General features: G+C 29.1%; 1 protein-coding gene and 1 long non-coding RNA gene across 3 annotated transcripts; both read right to left on the bottom strand.

The window, feature by feature from the left end:
* Window positions 1–203: 203 nt before the first annotated feature.
* Window positions 204–1,325, bottom strand: LOC136083749 (uncharacterized). Of its 2 annotated transcripts, none has more exons than XR_010640052.1 (3): window positions 1,157–1,325; window positions 657–752; window positions 204–524 (listed from the first exon to the last, which is right to left on the bottom strand). It is a non-coding gene; the product is annotated as an uncharacterized LOC136083749 (long non-coding RNA). The 2 variants fall into 2 exon arrangements; XR_010640053.1 differs by having other exon boundaries at window positions 657–748; window positions 1,157–1,324.
* A 6,835-nt stretch (window positions 1,326–8,160) lies between these two features.
* Window positions 8,161–16,445, bottom strand: LOC136084288 (uncharacterized). The gene is made up of 3 exons (XM_065804355.1): window positions 16,307–16,445; window positions 9,832–9,953; window positions 8,161–8,854 (listed from the first exon to the last, which is right to left on the bottom strand). Exons 1-3 carry the CDS (start codon window positions 16,371–16,373, stop codon window positions 8,720–8,722), a joined length of 324 nt encoding a protein of 107 aa, XP_065660427.1. The 5' UTR covers window positions 16,374–16,445; the 3' UTR covers window positions 8,161–8,719.
* Between the last annotated feature and the right edge of the window lie 3,521 nt (window positions 16,446–19,966).

Raw genomic sequence — 19,966 nt, 5'->3', positions numbered from 1 at the left:
GTGCACACAGTTCTAATAATATGGTGTTAAGTTGTTAATAAATAAACACTCACCAAGTCTAATAAAATAATTCATGACCAAATTTGAGTTTAAGTTTTTGAATTAACTTCGCTTATGGTAGTAGAATTATTTTATAGTACTTGAATCTATAGTCTCTTTTCTCAGTAAATAAAGTGTTTGAATATACAAATAGCTAATTGAAATCTTTTGAAAATTTGTTTTTATTCCCATTAAAAACTGTTTTATAATCAGTTGGTTTACTGATAGGTTCTTTAAGTAGTAAACTATCTTTGTACATCCAATTGATATCAGATTCATACTCATGCTAAACCAGAAAAACAATTGCTCCACTCAAAATTTTGATAACGTTTACAAATTCTTAATTTATTGAACTAAATTTTTACACCAACTTGATATGAGATTTATATTCCATTCTTTAACCAGCGAGGAGGTATGTAGAGCAGAGGTACTGCAAAGGTAGAACTAACTTCTGGTGATAAACATCGAATGGATATGTAATATATCTATAAACAAATGTTACAAAGAAGGACGATACATTTTTTAAATTAAATACACAAACATACAAGATCATACCCAACCAACATACCAGTTGCTCTGATCACAAGTTAATATGTAAAAGCTAGATTTTTACATACATTTGATGCAAGACTAGTATTCCATTCTTTAACCTGAGCGAAGGTATTGCATAGGTATAAATAACTTCTGAAGATAGGAACAGAATGGGCACCTACCTACCTTGCAATTTAAAATTTTTCTATTTGCTCCATATTTGTTTTATTTTCAGAAGTTAATTGATCGATTTGATTCAGTAGCTCCTGACTGTTATTTAAAGTGAAAAAGTCATCTGCATCTGCTGATTTTTTTTTTGGGTGGAGCTTGCGACAGTTGCATTTTAAAAAATTCTTCGTTTTTTATAGCTTTAAAATTTTTTTTACATTTCTTTTTTTGGCGTGTAAACTTTAGGCATATTTTATCAAACTCGTCATTACTAGGCATATCAAAATCAATTGGCAAAAGAAAACTCATAAAACTAAATAAATCACCTCTTATTTTAAAGGCAGTCATTAAAATGGAAATGACATTATTACTGATCTTATCTGTCCTAATTAATCGCTTAACAAAGGGAAAGTTGCACCTATCTTCCCAACCATTTTTCCATCCAATATGTTGTTTTAGAATTTCCCTCTCAGTTGAATACATTGTTATCAAAATAATATTGACTTGTTAATAAATATAATAAAAACAAATAAAATAATATTAATTAACAAATATATGCACTAGATAAAAGTGGATTTAAAAACTTATCTGATATTAGTTTGATAATCCAAAAAGAAAAAATCCGCGTAACTTTGTTTACTTTTATACTTTAAAAATTGACTCGCCGAAACAGTTGTTTGGAGAATATTCGTTAATAAATAGTTTCAGACGTAACGCATAAAGGTTACGTCATCGCAAAAAAACGTCAACACAAATCAGTCATAAAAAGAATAGTCTGGAAACACGGCCTGTGAACAATAGGTTTTGCCGTTGATGTTAGGTTCTTACCCGCGTTAGTACCCAGCCTACTTTAAGGTGCAAAACAAACAAAATTTCTTTAACGATTTCAAGTAAAAATACAATGCCTGGAGCAAATTGTTCAGTGTATGGCTGTCATACCTCTCGTTATTCACATGGAATAGCTATATTCAGTCTTCCTAAAGGTCAGGATGACTTTACCGTTCAATGGAGAAGAAAATTGACAGAGGTTATAACTAAAGACCGTTTAATTTATTCAGCTTTAAGGAAGCAAATCGCCAGTGAATCGTTGCATATTTGTGAGAAACACTTTAAAGAACACGAAGTTAATAGAAGTAAGCTAAACTATTCGTTATGTGCGCCTATATATATATATATATATATATATATATATATATATATATATATATATATATATATATATATATATATATATATATATATATATATATATATATATATATATATATATATGTATATATATATATATATATATATATATATATATATATATATATATATATATATATATATATATATATATATATATATATATATATATATATATATATTTATTTATTTATTTATAGATTCAACTAGAGCAAGACTTATACCAGGATCTCTACCTTCAGAAAATTTACCAATTAAGAGTGTTCAAACATCCAGGTAAAAAAATTTCAAAGCAATATTTAATTTTTGTCTTTATTTTTTATCTTTATTTTTTTTATTTTTTTTTAGTCTATTAAAAAAGACAAGACTTTCAACACTAATTATTACATCAAAGAAAGAGTGCAATGAATCAGACAAAGTTCAGAATCATGTAGATTTTTTTTATAAATCATTTCAAGAGTTTGTTGATCGTGTCAGCATACTTAAATTAGAATCATGGGAACTTGTTATATCGAAAGATTTAGTCAAAGTTTTTAAAGTAGACAATATTCACCTACAACCCAAATATGAAGTATATGTTCAACCTAGCCTTATATTTACAATACGATCTTTTGCTTGGAACTTACCAAATACACATGATATATATTTGAATTACAAACAATCAGTTAAAAACATTTCTTTATCAAGTATTATTGCTCTTTTATCAACTCATTGTGTCAAGGTGTTGCATCTCGTTCAAACTGTTTTAAAAAACATATTCTTACAAAATTGTACAATCCAAGTGTTCCATCAATCACTACATTTGAGAGTGAATTTAATAGGTCAACTTTGTGTTTTTTATTGATAAAATCTGGTGATATTTGTAATGAATGTAAAGCTTTGGAATTGTCACAAAATACTAAACTACAAAAGGCTGCAAAACGTAAAGCTGAAACGCTGACAAAACCTGCTCATTTAAATGCCCCTTAAAATCTCCATAACTTCACCTGATAGAATTAAACTTACCTTGCAAAACTATCGATCTGAAAATGCCATTTTGAAACAGGAAATGAAAAATATGCAAGATGAGATTCAAAAAAGTTCATTACGAGTAACATCTGATTTTGATAATGATATAAAAAACCTAATGTCAAATGCTTTTGATAATATTTCACCATTTATGAAATTTTTTTGGACTGAGCAACAAAAATACCTACTGTCAAATCCAACATCTGTGCGATAACATCCAATGATTATATGGTATTGCCTTAGCCTTTGTGCAAAGTCTCCTAGTGCATACGAGGATATTCGCTTTGATAAAAAGTCTGGTACTGGTTTTCTTGTATTACCAAGCCGTCGTCGTCTTCGTGACTACAAGAATTATATTCATCCTCAGTGTGGTTTCAATCCAGATATTATTAAAGAGTTAAAATCTAAAGTAAACGATTTTAGTGATATAGAAAAATATATTGTATTATTGTTTGATGAAATAAAAATTCAAGAAAATCTTGTATGGGATAAACACACAGGAGAAATTATAGGATTCCTTGACCTTGGCGATATCGATTTAAACTACGCAACTTTACAAAAAACTGACGCAGTAGCCACTCATGTTCTTGTGTTTATGATTCGCAGTATAATTAACCCTTTTAAGTTTACACTAGCTAATTTTGCAACACTTGGAATATCATCAGCTCAAATTTTTCCATTATTTTGGAAAGCTATCGGTATATGTAAACTGGAATGCAAGTTAAAAGTTATGGCAACAAAGTGTGATGGTGCTTCTCCGAACAGAAAACTTTTAAAAATGCATTCACGTTTATCTAATTCAAATGTTAAAAAGGATGCAGTTGTCGCATATAAAACTATAAATTTATATTGTCCTGAAAGATATATTTACTTTATAGCTGACCCTCCACATCTTCTTAAAACAACAAGAAACTGTATTTACAGCTCTGGATCTGGTAAATGTACTAGATACATGTGGAATGATGGTTTATACATTCTATGGAGTCACATCTCAGATATTTTTAAAGAAGATCAAACATGTGGTTTACATCTACTCCCAAAATTATCATATGACCATATTAAATTGTCATCTTATTCTGTTATGAATGTCAAATTGGCAGCACAAGTTCTAAGCACTACTGTAAGTAAAGTCCTTCTTAACTATGGATCTCCAGATACTTTTGCAACAGCTAACTTTTGTTCAATGATTGACAATTTTTTTGATATTATAAACATTAGTAATCCTTATGAATCAATTCAGAAGTCAAAACCATTTCTTGTTCCATTTTCTTCTCTTGATGACAATCGTTTGAACTGGTTTAAATCAGAATTTTTGCCATATTTGAAAACTGGTTAAATTCTATCAATACCCGTCAAGGTAAGTTTACTTTAAATGATAAAAGTAAAATGTTTATATCGTGGCAAACCTATGAAGGAATTAAAATTACAGTGAATTCTGCTGTTGAATTGATAACATTTTAACTTTCTAATGGTGTGTCTTATGTATTGACAGAAAGATTTTGTCAAGATCCCCTTGAAAATTATTTTGGACATCAACGCCAAATCGGTTCCCGCAAGGATAATCCATCTGTCCGTGATTTTGGCTACAACGATAATACTATTCGAAATCAAAAGGTATTCAGACCAATAAAAGATGGCAATTCCCATGAAGATGTTCACTTTGAGATCAATGAAGAACCAGTACCATGCAGAAAGCGAGTAAAATAATAGGGCACCAATTAAAAACGGCTATTTTCATAGCCACAAATTATTAAAACACATTATTGGCAAAGTGAAAAGGTAGGGTGTGTACATTTACATGTAAATGCAACATGTGGATTTTTTGACGTCTTTTTTCATAAAAATTTTTGGGAGCCCATAATTTGTCACTATGCTACTATATCAAATCCTAATCTTTACTGCAACCTGCTTTTACATGATATATTAAATATTATATAGAAATTAAGTCTTCTGGAAAAATAAGTTTATATAAAAATAAAAACTGATTATACTACAGTGTTTATCGCATTTGGATGCCCCCTAATGTTATTTTATAATTAGTGTTGTTATGGACTTCGACTAAATCGACTAAAAGTCGACTAGTCGAAATTAGTCGACTATGAAAAATGTAATAGTCGATTTAACCGACTTTGGATTTTCTACTAATCGACTAAAAGTCGATTTAGTCGGGTAACTATTATAGTACTAATAAATTTATTTCTAATATCTTTTTATTTGATTAAATCTCTAATTTTAGTTCTTAGTTTAATAACAACTGCAAGTATAACTATTATATACTGCCTAGATTTTTCAGTGGACCCGCCAAAAGGAGGCCCATCCGTTTTCTTCAGGGTCAGAAATTTCTCACGGTAGACCTGCAAATATAATCATTACATATTTCAATAACAGTTATACTTAATTTTTCCCCTAAGGGGCTGTCCATTAATTATGTCAACAGTTTTGGGGTAATTTTTACCTTTTTTCTCCCTCTTGTCAACAACTTTTCCAACTTACCCCCTATATACATCAAATTTGATTACCTTCTCCCCTCATCCCTAAATACAAACACTACTCTACTAACAACTAGAAACGCTGCCTAATTTTCATTTTTTTAAGTAATTGAAGTTATTAAAACAAGAAGGCTAGCTTTTTCTTAATATGCTTTAGGATCAATCTACTTAAATAAAAATTATTGTTTTCAAATAGATTTTTTCCAGTTTCCAAGTCCAGTTTACAATTGATTCCCCCTTTTAATTGACAGCAAAGTATTAATTTTGAAATTTTCTTAAAAGAAAATGGCACGAGAATAAAAAACAAAACAATAAAATTTAAATAAAATAAAAAGTTTTTTTAGGACTAGAAAGACATAAAAACAATAAACATTCTATTGAAAAACTATTATTAATATTCTGATGCCATAAAATGTTTTTAGCCATTTGTAGCTATGAAAATAGCTGTTTAAAAAATTGAGATAATAAGATCAGATAAGTGTATCTAACTGTCAAATGTGCAATTAATCTTATATATAACCTATACTTGACTACTCTTTTTTAGTGAAGTTCGTAGTGACTTGGACTTAAGTTGTTTGACTTTAACTTTATAAGCTTGTAGGTTATCCTTGACGTATGAAAATGTTCTTGCTCTCACATACAAATTCAAGATGTCCTCAAGAACATTTGAACAAACCTCTTTGTTAACAACAACATCAGTTTCACTTTTGATCTTTGAAAAATTTGATAAAATATTTGTCTTTGAGAAGTGATAGTACAATTTCTTTACTGTCAATTTTATTGATAGACTTACTAACCATATTTTTAAAGGTTGATTCAGCAGTAATAAAAATGCATATTGCCTCAATTTTCATTTTCCATAAGCCTGATCTGTTACGTGTGTTCACAAGTTTATGCTCAGGCAAATCATCACTTCCTTGATATTGGGCAGCAAGTAAAGATTCTTCCTTATAAATACCTGAAAACCTGATGCGACGATATAATGTGCTACAAACATACGCACTTAGATAGGCAAATAACAGATTGATCTCTATTTGAAAGTACACAAGCTTTTTCAGATAAAATTGCATCACTTAGAACTGATTGACCAGAAAGATGCGACAATACATGGTTACATACTTCAAATCCAAGTAATGTAGAGCACTGTGTATTTAATCCTATAAAAATAGAATCAATGTTGTCAAAGATACATTTGTAGAAATCTGGATAAAAATTTTCAGCATTTCCTCGAAATAAAGATAAAACTGGTTTAATGAACTGGTATGCTGTGTTAGCTATATCGAAATTAATCGCATAGTTTTTAAAAAGATTTTGTACAGATTCAAAGCAGTTATCCGATGAAAGCTTTGCAACACTTCTTTCTAAATATATTTCAAAATTTTTGAGATCAAGTATTTCTTCTGGTATTTTAAATTTTTCTGTATCTTTTAAAACTTCTGAATGAGCTAATAAAGTATCTGAATGTTTGCTATTAGAGTGACGAGTGAGACCCCTAGAGCTCAAACATATTTTATTACAAAACTGACACAAAAATGTTGTTGGTGGTGTATGCGAATCGTGTTGTTTTTCAACAACATCACGTAACAAATCCTGGTCAATAACTGCAAAGCTCATCTTGATTTAACTCGACAATGTGCTCGATATGAATTAAATCTTCTGAACTTTCGGCCATCATTAAGTTTATTTTGCACCTTATTCCTGCGGACCACCCGATTTTCAACTTGAACAATAAAAACTGTTAGAAACGGCCTGCGTTTTCAGACTATTCTTTTTAGAATCGAGTGTAGGGGAGAATTACACCTATTGATTTATAAAATAACCTGTATACGCGTCCCGCAATAAATCTAAAATTCGTGATTTTTTACTTAAAGTAATATATGTAAACAAGAGATAAAATTTAGACAAATTATTTTGAGCGCGTGCTAAAATTTGAGCGCCGTAAGGAGGAACTAAACTTAAAAAAAACAAAAAAAAAAAAAACAACTATTTTGAATTTTAACTTTATTTTAAAATAAGTCAACATACACAAACAATATACCAAAAAATAGAAAAAAATGTGCTATATTCAAAAGTACCATTTTTAATTTTTGAACAGCGGTATTTTTGCAGAAAAAGTCAGTTCTGAAGAAAACTTTCAAAGCCACGATCGTGGCTCTACGTGCTTTGACGGTTAAACTAATATAAAGGCCCGTACCATAAAATTTTTTTTGCGGAGGGGTTAATTTTTGACAAAAAAAAAAAGTCCGTTTTATTAGCAAATATCTTGATTAGGAAATATCTTGCTGAACTTTTATGCTAAAATCTGCGTTAAATATAAAGAATTTGGTAAAAAATCGGGTCGATCGCACAGAACAACCCTAGCCTATAACTTATCCACGGACCCTGCACATATCACTACCGAAGAGTTAAGTACATGCCTCCTTTCTAACCGAGGTGCACAGTGTGCATCATTTATTGCTATTAATATTTATGATCAGTCATTGATCAGTTTATCAATGCATAAATACATTGACCAGGTGTATAAAAACTCATTTATACACGGTTTGGTTTCCTGCATTAACTGTGACGTGCTTTCATCTGTTTTACTTAAATCATTAAAAAAAAACAAGTCAATATATTTTATCATCGGTAGGTTAGGGCCATGTGTCATGGCATACCCTGCCCATAAAAATATATAAGTCCAATAGGGACCTGTATATTTTTGTGATATAAATACGTTTTGTCGCTAAAATTAGTGCAAATATCTAAAAAAAAAAAACTTACGCGGCATTTTACCTCCTTAAGGAATTTTTTTATTTTTTTGAAAAGCTAAGTCAAACTTTTTTGTTTCAAATTTTTGATTTTTATCTCTTTAATAAGTGGTCTATTAAAAATCTACGTTGCTAAAGTTTGAAACTAAACTACATCTACTACATTTAAAACCTTATTACTTTATTACTAAGAACTTTCCATTCAAAATATCAATACGTTCGCAAAGTATTTTTGCAAATAAATGCAATGTAATTGCAATTTCATGGCATTTATGGATGCCGTTGCTATAGAGAACTTATTTTAGTATTGTAAAATAATAAGGAAGTGGTGGTGTTGCTAGAGAAACGAACAAAAAAGACCTTAAGCTTCTTTCAAAAAATATAATGACCACCTGAATGGAGTTTTCCAAAGACATGCTACTCACAAACCTGAATGATCAACTTAAATTGAAGTGGCTTGTTATTAGGTAGTTACTAAAATGTTACTATGCCGTTTAATATTACTTGAAAATTTGTGGCTATAAAAATAGCCGTTTAAAAAATGCTTTATCTTTGGCATTGAAAGGAATCACTAATATGAGCATCTTTGATAGAAATATTCGCACACTCGCTATGGTACCACTGTGGACATTTTGTACACTGCACCCAATCTTTCTTTTTAACGTCCGTATTACGGCAAATCTATAATGACAAAAAGCTAAAATTATTCTGTAGTATACCTCAGTAATATATCTGTAGACATACTATATACATATAAGAACATAGATATCTAAATTTTAAAATATGGATAAACCTAAATTTGAATGTAACTCCAAGAACCAAGGCTTAGTGCATTTACAGAAGGTTACATTATAAAAAAATATAATGACTATATTATATAGTCAGAGATGCATTTACCATCAGGCAAACCTAAGGCGCTTGGTTTTTAATTTTCTTATGAAAGTTGTAGATTTAAGTATAGATATTTATTTTTTTAATTTTACTATAAACTTTCGGTTTACAAACAGGGGGAGACGATGCTGGCTGCCTTAAACCCCCTTATATCCGTTTCAGCATCCCCCCCAACATACATATATATATATATATATATATATATGTATGTATGTATGTATATATATATATGTATATATATATGTATGTATGTATGTATGTATGTATGTATGTATGTATGTATATATATATGTATATGTATGTATGTATGTATATATATATGTATATATATATATAGATATATATGTATGTATATATATATATATACATATATATGTATGTATGTATGTATATATATATATATATAGATATATATAGATATATATATATATATATAATTGTCAGGCCAACCTGCTTTTGATAACATGTTATCCAGTACAGGTTGTACTGGATAACATGTTATCAAAAGCAGGTTGGCCTGACAATTACATATATATATATATATATATATATATATATATATATATATATATATATATATATATATATATATATATATATATATATATATATATATATTTATATATATAGATATATATAGATATATTAGATATATATAGATATATATTTTAGGTTTAGATTATCAGTTTAGGGAAAGAAAAAAAATAAATTAATATATTAAAGAAAATAATATTTTATTTCCATAATGTAACAAATTATTTACTTACTCTGCAAACTTCATACAACTTTTCAAAACCACTTTCGAGGTTCTTCAAACATCCACCACATAAAGTGTCATAAATGTATTTACGGAATTGAACTTCATTAAATGGCCCATTAAGATTTTTTTCTAAAATAAAATTAACTTTGTTGCGTTTATGAATTAGACTAATTAATGGTTATGAAATAAAAATTAAACATTCTAATTTTTTACACAAAAAAAAAGATATTAGAGAATGAAATAAAACATATTTATTCAACAAAACATATTTATTCTACTAATTTTATTATAAAGTAAAAATTTTATATTTTTGCTATTGACAAAAATTGAACATAATGAAAAGTTTACTTATTTTTATACTTTTTTTTTTATCCTTATAATTCTTTATGTAGTATATATAAAATTCGGCCTGGTAATTATATATATAAATATATATATATATACACACACACACACACACACACACACACACACACACACACACACACACATAATTGTCAGGCCAACCTGCTTTTGATAACATGTTATCCAGTACAACCTGCTTCATATGGGGGAGGTGAGAGGCTAGTTAGCTACAGTAAATGTAACTTACCTAGAAGGAAAACTAAGACATAAAATCCTTAATAGACTTTTTATACATTTTTAAATATTTTATAACTTTCTAAACCTGTATAATTTTGCATTGAATATTTATCATGATTGCACCAGGAATTAAACAATATTTTCCGTTATAAATTTAGGATGGACATTTAGGGAATAAATGATTTCCTTACAAGAATGTAATCCTTCGAAATAAAACTGATATATCCCCAAATAACTGCTAGATATGTCACATAAATATGCAACATTATAAACTCTACCTTCACATAACTGTAATGCATAGTAGCATACATAAACACCACAGTTGTAACTATCATTTTGTAAACAATGACTTTGTGTAGAAATAACATTAGGGTTTAATATGTTGAATTTACGCTTGTAAATTTCTTTGGCAACTGCAATTGACTTCTTATGTGAAATATTATTTAACAAAATATTTGAAGCTAGTGGATCAATAACAGTTATTTCTTCCGTTTTCACTTTCAGATGTATTAAAATCCAATGTGAATTAGATGGATTAAAGGGAATAAAGACTTGATCTATTTTTTCAGTGTCAACATCTTTCCATAAGAGCTTTATACTTCGTGAATAGCTTAATGCTAATGCTTCTGTTGGCCCACAATATTTCATAAATGAAAACCTTTTTTCTTAACAATGCAGGAAGCTTCCAATGACTTCATCTTGAAGCCAGCCTTTTTGAAATTGAATATTATTTTTTTGGAATTTTTGCAATAAGTCTGAAGAAATTATGTTTTCAAGTGTCAAGAGAGAAATAAAAGAAAGTTGGTGAGGAACATGTCTAAAAATAATTAAGTATTTAAATGAATTATTTTTTATATATATATTTTAAAAAAAATTGCTAATTTTCATATCCTATTTATCAACTTTTTACATTTAAGTTAGAATTTATGCATTTGGTATTTTGCATCATGTTACCATTATATCATTCAATATTTATATTTTAGTAATATATTCATTAAATATGTCAAAAAATTAAAAGTGAAAATATAAAATAAATAGAATAAAATAAACTACGAATCATAGGACATGGACATAAAGCATCCTTGCAGGAGCAATTACCTAACAAGAGTACTAGTAAAGTCACTAGTTTTAATGTCATCACATATTATTGTAATTTCTTCATTGTGTATTATATCAACATTTTTCTGAAACATTTTTAAAACTATTTCCTTTTTTTGGTGTTGTTCAGGATAATGGTATGGTCTTATTTTTCTTTTCCTCTTATCTTTTCTTGTTTTTCTAAACTTATTAGGCTGCCATTGTTTATCTAACTTCTTATTTGGTGCAAAATTCAAGGGTTGAGTTTGTAATGTTGCCTTCATGGGTATGTCAATTGAGATTATGCCTTTAATGGCTTTGGCTTGTCTAATCATATCTTCTAATTGTCTGTTTATAGATGGAAGTTGAAGACTTATTATCATGGGATTATTTACTAAAGAACATAACTCATCAACATTTTTTTTAAACCGCTCTGCCTCATTATCAAATACTTGTGGTTTTTTCATCATCTGAACATCTTCTGAAACAACAGCTAATGATGGGTCTTTTATGTTTGTTTTTTTAATTTTCAGAAGAAATGATTGGAGCTTGTGAATATGTTTACAAAGGTTAAAATTGTCACTGCAATTACACTGGTATAAATGCTCACACAAGCCAATACAGGCAGGATTTATACATAAGTGTGAACATGAACTTTCTTTACATGTATCTTGCAAAATGTCAACTTTATACATTATGTCTTTTGATTGACTTTTCACAGTGTACTCATTTGATGAACATTTAAGAACACAGTCATCTGAAATCAGCATTCCTTTTTCATGACGTTTTTTAAACTTTTTAGGGAGAGATAGAGTTCGTAGATAAATGTTGTCTCTTTTGTGTCTCCAATAATCATCTTCCTCGATTTTCAAAAGCACTTTGATCAGATTATCTAACCTTTTATTGGGTCGTCTATCCATATAAACTGTTTTCAATTTGTTATGGAATGATTCAAGCAACATATTTGTGTCAGTATCTGCATGCTGAAAGTTCCGAAAAGAAGAAGCCCATTTTTCATGTCGAGAAGCATAGTATGTTACAAAGTAATTTATAAAATTAGGACATATCTTTTCATATGTCTTGACAAAACCATTAATAATTGATGTAAAAACTATTGGATCTTTTTCATCTATCATTGTTTCTAGAATCTGGTAAATTTCTTCTTGTAAATGAGCAGTACCAACTAAACGAAGTTTACTACGCCAGGCGCGTTTTACATGCCATCTACATAGCAAGTGATGCGTATCTCCAAAGACTTTAGAAAAAGCATTCCAGCTAGAGCAATCATCATCTGTCATAACTGCATTAACTTTGACTGGATTAGTACATCGCTTCTTTATTTCCTCAAAAAATGGAGTTATAGTTTGTTCATCAGAATGATTAGAAATAAAAAAAGCTACTGGATAGCCCCTTTTAAAATCATCGCGGACAAGCAAAGTTACCAGTGGAAAGGCATACTGATACTAGTGCTATGTGTAGAATCAATACAAACAATTTCTGCCCCATGCTTTTCAAACATTGCCAGTTGCTGCTTAGTTTGTATAGCAATAACAAATAAATCCTTGTTGATATCAATATCATCATATAATTTAGGCCCAATAATAGCAGGTTGCCCTTGTGGTTTATATACAAGAATGCTATTAAACTCTTCACACATTAATTTTTGAACAAGTAAATAAGTTGAAGTGCTATCATCTGGGTGAAGCTGACATCCCTTTTTTATGACTCGGTTAATATCAGAAATGTTCTTTTTTGTAAGGAGATTGGATTTAGTAAGAACAATATTATCTCCATTCACTCTATTTTCGCGTTCTCCAAAACTCTCTCTAAGATCATGATAGACCTGATTTACTGGTACGCCAATAGATAATTTAGCAGAAATGTTATTTTTTACATTATCTGGGATTGGCTGGTACATAGTATTAGTAACAGAAATAGTATGATTGTGAGTTTTTATGTAACACACATTTGTGGTTCCATTTTTCTTCATGTTAACAATCATTCTAGCAGGACAGAAAGCATCTGATTTAACACTACCTCTGAAGTATCTTTTATTTGTTTTTCTTGGAGGTTCTTTTGCAGAGCGATGTGGTTTTGAATGACCATCAACTTGACAAATAAAATAACTTGTTTTTGTCTCTTTGCTGCTTTGTTTACTTCCAGTTTGTTTACTGAAAAATACATAATTATCAATCTCCTCTTTTTCTTTCCATGTTAAGAACTCGGATTCTGAGGAAAACTCATAGGTTTCTGTAGAAAATTTGCCTTTATGATACTCCTCTATGTGTTTAATCAATTTTATTTTTTGAAAAAAAACTTGGTTACAGTTTTTATAATAACAAGGAGTTCTTTTATCTCTGCACTGGTTGTCAGCGAATATGGCCTTATGCATCAGCAGTGTATGCCTTTTTAAACTATCTTTTCTTGAAAATGATCTCATACAAGTGGAGCATGTAAAACTAAAAATCAAACTTTTTTGTTAAATTAAAGTTAAAAGTCAGTATTTAAGATATTTGACAAATATTTCACCTAGGAGTTTTCATAAGGCACAACTGACCATCAGATAAACTAGTTAAGGGATTGAACAAAGATGCTATATAAAAAATAAATATTATAAAATATTTTAGAAACAAACATTGAAGCACAAAATAAGGATATATCACAAATTCAAAAAATAATGAAATCTCTATAAAATGTATAAATTATAATTAAATTAAAATTCAAAACTTTCCCAAACACGATAAAAAATATATTAGAAGAAAACTAACTTATCCAAATCAAATTATCACGAAAAGAGTTACTATTTCAAAAAAACTTTTAAGTTTATTTTGTATAATTATTCATAACAAAATTCGCACTGATACACTAGAACAATATAGAAATAAAAAGACTTGCTTGTGAACAAAATAATATCAACAAAGGGAGACTTTTACATTTTGTAATAGTTTACAAATGGAAGACTTTCCCCAATTGAAAAACTTGAAATTGAAAATTGAAAACAAATTTACAAAAAAAAGGGAAGCAAAATAGGAAAAAACTAACAATAGAAAATAATGAGACCGTTTTGAAAAAATCTTTTAGGGAACACTTTTTCCTTACTCATAATGAGAAAACTGTGTCTCAAAAGTAAAAATTTCATTAAAGGTAGACTTACACATTTGAAAAAACTTCAGAAATAGAAGATATCATCTCACAAGTAATAATTTCATTAAGGGGAGACTTACACACTTAAAAAAACTTCTCACAATAAATAATACAATAAAGGGGAGAATTACACACTTTAAAAAAAGGAAAAATTGTGTCTTAAAAATAATAATTTCATTAAGGGGAGACTTACACAAAACATTCATTAAGGGGAGACTTAAAAAAAAAACTTTACAAAGGAAAGACTTTGTTTCACTAGGAACAACTTCATTATAGGGAGTAATAATGTAATTGTTACTTGTGAAAAAAAGTCTTCCCTTCGTAATATTTTTAGGTAATAATTTTTTTAAGGGGAGACTTACACACTTCAAAAAACTTTACAAAAGGAAAATTGGGAAAAAAGGAAAAAAAGTTTCTCACAAATAATAATTTTATTAAGGGGAGACTTACATATTAAAAAAAAAAAAACTTTACAAATGGAAGACTTCGTTTCACAAGTAATAATTTCATTATACTATAATTTATTGGGAGACTTATGCATTTAAAAAAATTACAAAAATAGAAGATATCATTTCACATTTATAATTTAACTATAGGGAGACTTACACACTTAAAAAAACTTCTCACAATAAATAACTCAATGAAGGGGAGGATTACGCATTTGAAAAAACTTCACAAAGGAAAAATTGTGCCTCATAAAAAATAATTTTATTAAGGGTAGACTTACACACTAAAAAAAACTTCTCACAAATAATAATTTAATGAGGGGGAGAATGACACACTTAAGAAACTTCACAAAGGGAAAATTGTGCCTCATAAGTAATAATTTCATTAAGGGGAGACTTACACACTAAAAAAAACTTCTCACAATTAATAATTTAATGAGGGGGAGAATGACACACTTAAGAAACTTCACATAGGGAAAATTGTGCCTCATAAGTAATAATCTAACCTAGAATCTTCAAATGATATAACTGATATAATGAAACAAATGATATAATGAAGAATCTTCAAATGATATAACTATTACTAATAATTGTTCTACTACTTCTACTTCTATTCAATGTAATATTAAGGGGAGACTTACACACTAAAAAAAAACTTCTCACAATTAATAATTTAATGAGGGGGGAAATGACACACTTAAAGAAACTTCACAAAGGGAAAATTTGACTCACAAGTAATAATTTCATAAAAGGGAGACTTACACATTAAAAAATACTTTACAAAGAGAAGACTTTGTTTCACAAGTAACAATTTCATTTTAGGGAGACTTACGCATATAAAGAATTTCAGAAATAGAAGATATTTTCTCACATGTAATAATTTAATTATAGGGAGACTTATATACTTAAAAATACTTCTCACAATAATTAATTCAAAAAAGGGGGAGAATTACACACTTAAAGAAACTTCACAAATGGAAAATTTGTCTCACAAATAATAATTTCATTAAGGGGAGACTTACACATTTTAAAAAAAAACTTTACAAAGGGAAGACTTTGTTTCACAAGCAACAAATTTATTACAGGAAGATTTACACATTTGAAAAAGTTTGTGTTCTGACAAGTTCATTTTTTTTTTTTTAAATTCGATTCAAAAGTTTTTTCATTCGTTTCATTCATTGCTAAACTCACAAAAGATAACAACTTATTTTATAAATAAATTTAAAAAAGAACCTGGTGAAAGCTTTAACTTTTCCACTTCTTTTTCTGCATAAGAAGCTTCACAATCATTTGAAGACATTTTTTAAACAAATTTTAGTTTTAAGCGTGAGAATAATTTTGCGAATTTTTGAAGCGGGTCAATTATACGGGCTCAAAATGTTAGCGTGTGTAATTCTCCCCTACGTAAAACTCTTCTTTTTATGACTATGCACAAATGTACGCCTAAAACTAACAAGATTAGTTGTAAAACATGACATTTTTGAAAACGTAATTCATAACATAGCTGAAGGCAAGTAAAACAATTTTTTTATTTTCATTTGCATAAAAAGTTGAAATTTCATTAACTTACGTCATCCATCAAAAAAGTTACGTTTTGCATTTAAAAACGATCAATTAAAAAATATAAATGCTTTAAAAACAGTCTTTTTGTGAAAAAAATCTCTAAGATAACGCAGGAATCTGATAGAATGTACATTTAGAGTTAAGTGTTCCAAATTTCAAATATCAAGCACAAAGCTATGTTATGAAATCTTAGTTGGCCCAACTCATGTTTTCCGGAAAATATGCGAAAATTAGAAAAGTGGTTCTAAATTATTGAAAATATTTTGGCAATATTTATTTTTATACCAATTAATGTAAATATTTATTTAACAAGGAAAGATAGATCTTTTATATTTTTTTAATTGCAAGATGAAAGCCTTTATATAAAAAAGTTACTATTAATTTGAATTTTTATACTTTTTATGCGGAAATACTTTTTTTTTTGATAAACTCATGACGTCACGCGCGTTTTTATATTGAGTGAAACAGCCGTCGCAGAAGTCCATTTTCTAGAAACCACTTTGTTACTGCATTAACACACACGTTGGCTTCATTAATGCTATCTATGCCTGGGTTGACGAACGTATAAATTTGGGTATCATCAGCATATTGATGATGTTTGGTACCGAGTTTATCTGTAATACGATATATAGGTGAAACAAACATGGAAAATAGAAATGGACCTAATACACTAACCTGTGGTACTCCTATTGTACTTGCTATTAGTCTAAATTTTGTTGGTCCAATAGAAACAAAAGAATTTTGAGAATGCAAGTATGATGTCAGCCATTTTAGTGCAATATCTGTGACACCAAATTCATCTTTAATACGGGAAATCAGCAGGCTGTGATCAATTGTATCAAATGCTGAAGATATGTCTAGAGATAGGAGAACAGTGTTCAAAGCATCATAAATGTTTATGAGGATGTCATTGCATATCTTTAATAGTGCTGTTTTGGGTGAGTGATTCGATCTAAAACCAGATTGTAAAAGATTGAAGTTAATAGATGAAGTTACGCGTGGAAGAAAACGAGATAATGCAAGCTTTTCAAGTATTTTGGATTAAGATTTGATATTGGGCGTAGATTTGATAAGTCAAATTCTGCTAGCCCTTACTTTTTGGGAATTGGTGTTATTTGAGCAACTTTATATGAGGCTGGGAAAATTCCAGATTTGAATGAGTGGTCAGCAAGGTGAGCTTTGTTGGAATAATTCCAAGTGGCGATGTCTTAGGTTTGAGAGCTTTGATTGTTTTTGACACATCTGTAGGTGTGACTGTGCCAAATTTTGTTAAAATATTTACCGGGGGATATAACTCTGAGATGAATATAGATTTTGGGTTTCTTGCAAGTCTTTCCTGGATAGTATTTTTTATACTTTGTTTTTTTTTGCAATATAAAAAGTCAATATGAAATATTGACTTTTTATATTGCATTTTGCTTCTGGTATTGTGTTTTAGAACTGTTTGAATGTAGTAATTTCTAGGCAATATTCCAAGTTTCTTTCTGATTACCATATGCTGAATTTAGTTTTGCCTTATAATGATTACATCTGGATTTATGAATTGCTGGTGATGCCTTACGACATGCAATTCGATTTGTTTTTTATTTGATAAGTTTCCAGTTTTTTTATAACAACGCTCCAATTTAAGATATCTGATTTTTTTATTCTGGGCATCTGAAGATAACCATTTATCATCATGTTTACCAGGTTGCATTAAACATTCACCGAATTTTCCGGTGCTAAATGATCGCGAACAGTTGTTATATTTGCTCTTATTTGTTCAGCATAATCATCCACATTGTTTTCAGGTGACAAGCAAGATGGCATTACTTGCAATTCTTTTATAAAGCATGAAAAGTTTAGTTTTCTAAAGTTTCGTTTTGAAAACCAAACAGTTTTACTATTTAAAGGTTGATGATAAAGTGCAACCCGAATCATATAGTGATCTGAAATACCCTCATCAGTTACTTGAAATCTGTTGAGTAAATTTTGTCATGTCGATTTATTACAAGATCAAGCAAGTTGGCTATACCGGTAGTAGATGATATGCGAGTTGGAGATTAAACTCTTTGTATCATGTTGTAGGTCTCTAGAATCTCAGCAAGTCTTGGATTGTAGTTTAATGGAGAAGTACCACAAAGAAGTATTTCTCCAAATAATGCTTAAAGATTTTCTAGGAGATCAGATAAATCGAAAAAGAAAATACTACTTGGAATGATCGGATTTGATCGATAAATAGCAATAATATTGTAGATATTATTTGACAGATTTATTTTAGCAGATGTACGTTCATAAGACAGGCATGCAGACAATAACTAGAGTGGTTTGCAACGCCTTCTCCACGATGATCTGATTGACAGTACTGACTTGTTTTAAAGCCTGCTGGGGCCATATCTTTTTGAATTGCAGCAGCGTTGTCTGATTTTATCCAAGTTTCAGTGAGTATAAAAATATCTAGAGAATGAATATGTACTATATCAGGAACGATAGCAGATTTTTTTATAGCAGATTGAACATTTTGTATACTTAAATTTAATGTAGAGGACCTTTCAATTTTTATACGTAAATTATGCAGATTTAATTTCAATTCATTTTAGCTCACCTGACTGTATATCCCAATTAAAATTTTTTTCCATTGTGCACATTGTATCGTTGCCTCCCGTTTGTTCCCTCAACTTCATGAGCAAGTGCTGTGTTTCTAGTATTTCTAACTTTTCTGAGTTCACTGTCGAACAATCTCTCGTTTGCAGTTTTGTCTTTCTTGATAAAAATATTTTTGAAGTTGGTATTACCATTTGATTTTTTGGAATTTTTAATTTAAAAATTTTGAGTTTCTTTGTTCTCCAATTCAACTAAGATAAGGTCAGGTGGTCTTTCTGGTCTATTGTTATTTTAAGTTATTCGAATTATTCTTTTTGAATTTGTTATTGAAAAATCTGGTTTAATTTCTTTTAGTAATGTTTCAATGGTTTTCTTATCATTTTCTTCATTAATTTATATGTTTAAAGTAGTATAATCAGCTACCCCACTTATAATGATGTTGTTTTCAATTCCTTTTTTATTATTAAACTCGTTTGTCATTTTTGCCATCATTATCACCTCAGTTTCTTTTGGTTTTGATTGATTTTGCTGAATTGATGTTGCATGTGCATATGTGAATATTGTTGTTGGTTTATTTCATGTTGCAATTGAGACATTTACCTTTTTATCTTCAGGAAATTTAAGTCGCTTTAAAAGGTCAGTAATAATATATGATATTTTGCTACACCATTTATGCATATTTTTGGTAACTTAGCAGATGCTCTAGGAATTGTTGGATCATTTGTACTTCTAAGCATTCATAGTCAA

The sequence above is a fragment of the Hydra vulgaris genome, chromosome 08 (assembly GCF_038396675.1).
Source record: "Hydra vulgaris chromosome 08, alternate assembly HydraT2T_AEP".
Lineage (NCBI taxonomy): Eukaryota > Metazoa > Cnidaria > Hydrozoa > Anthoathecata > Hydridae > Hydra > Hydra vulgaris.
The sequence above is the reverse complement of the archived record's forward strand: the minus strand, read 5'-3'. Positions and strand labels throughout refer to the sequence as shown.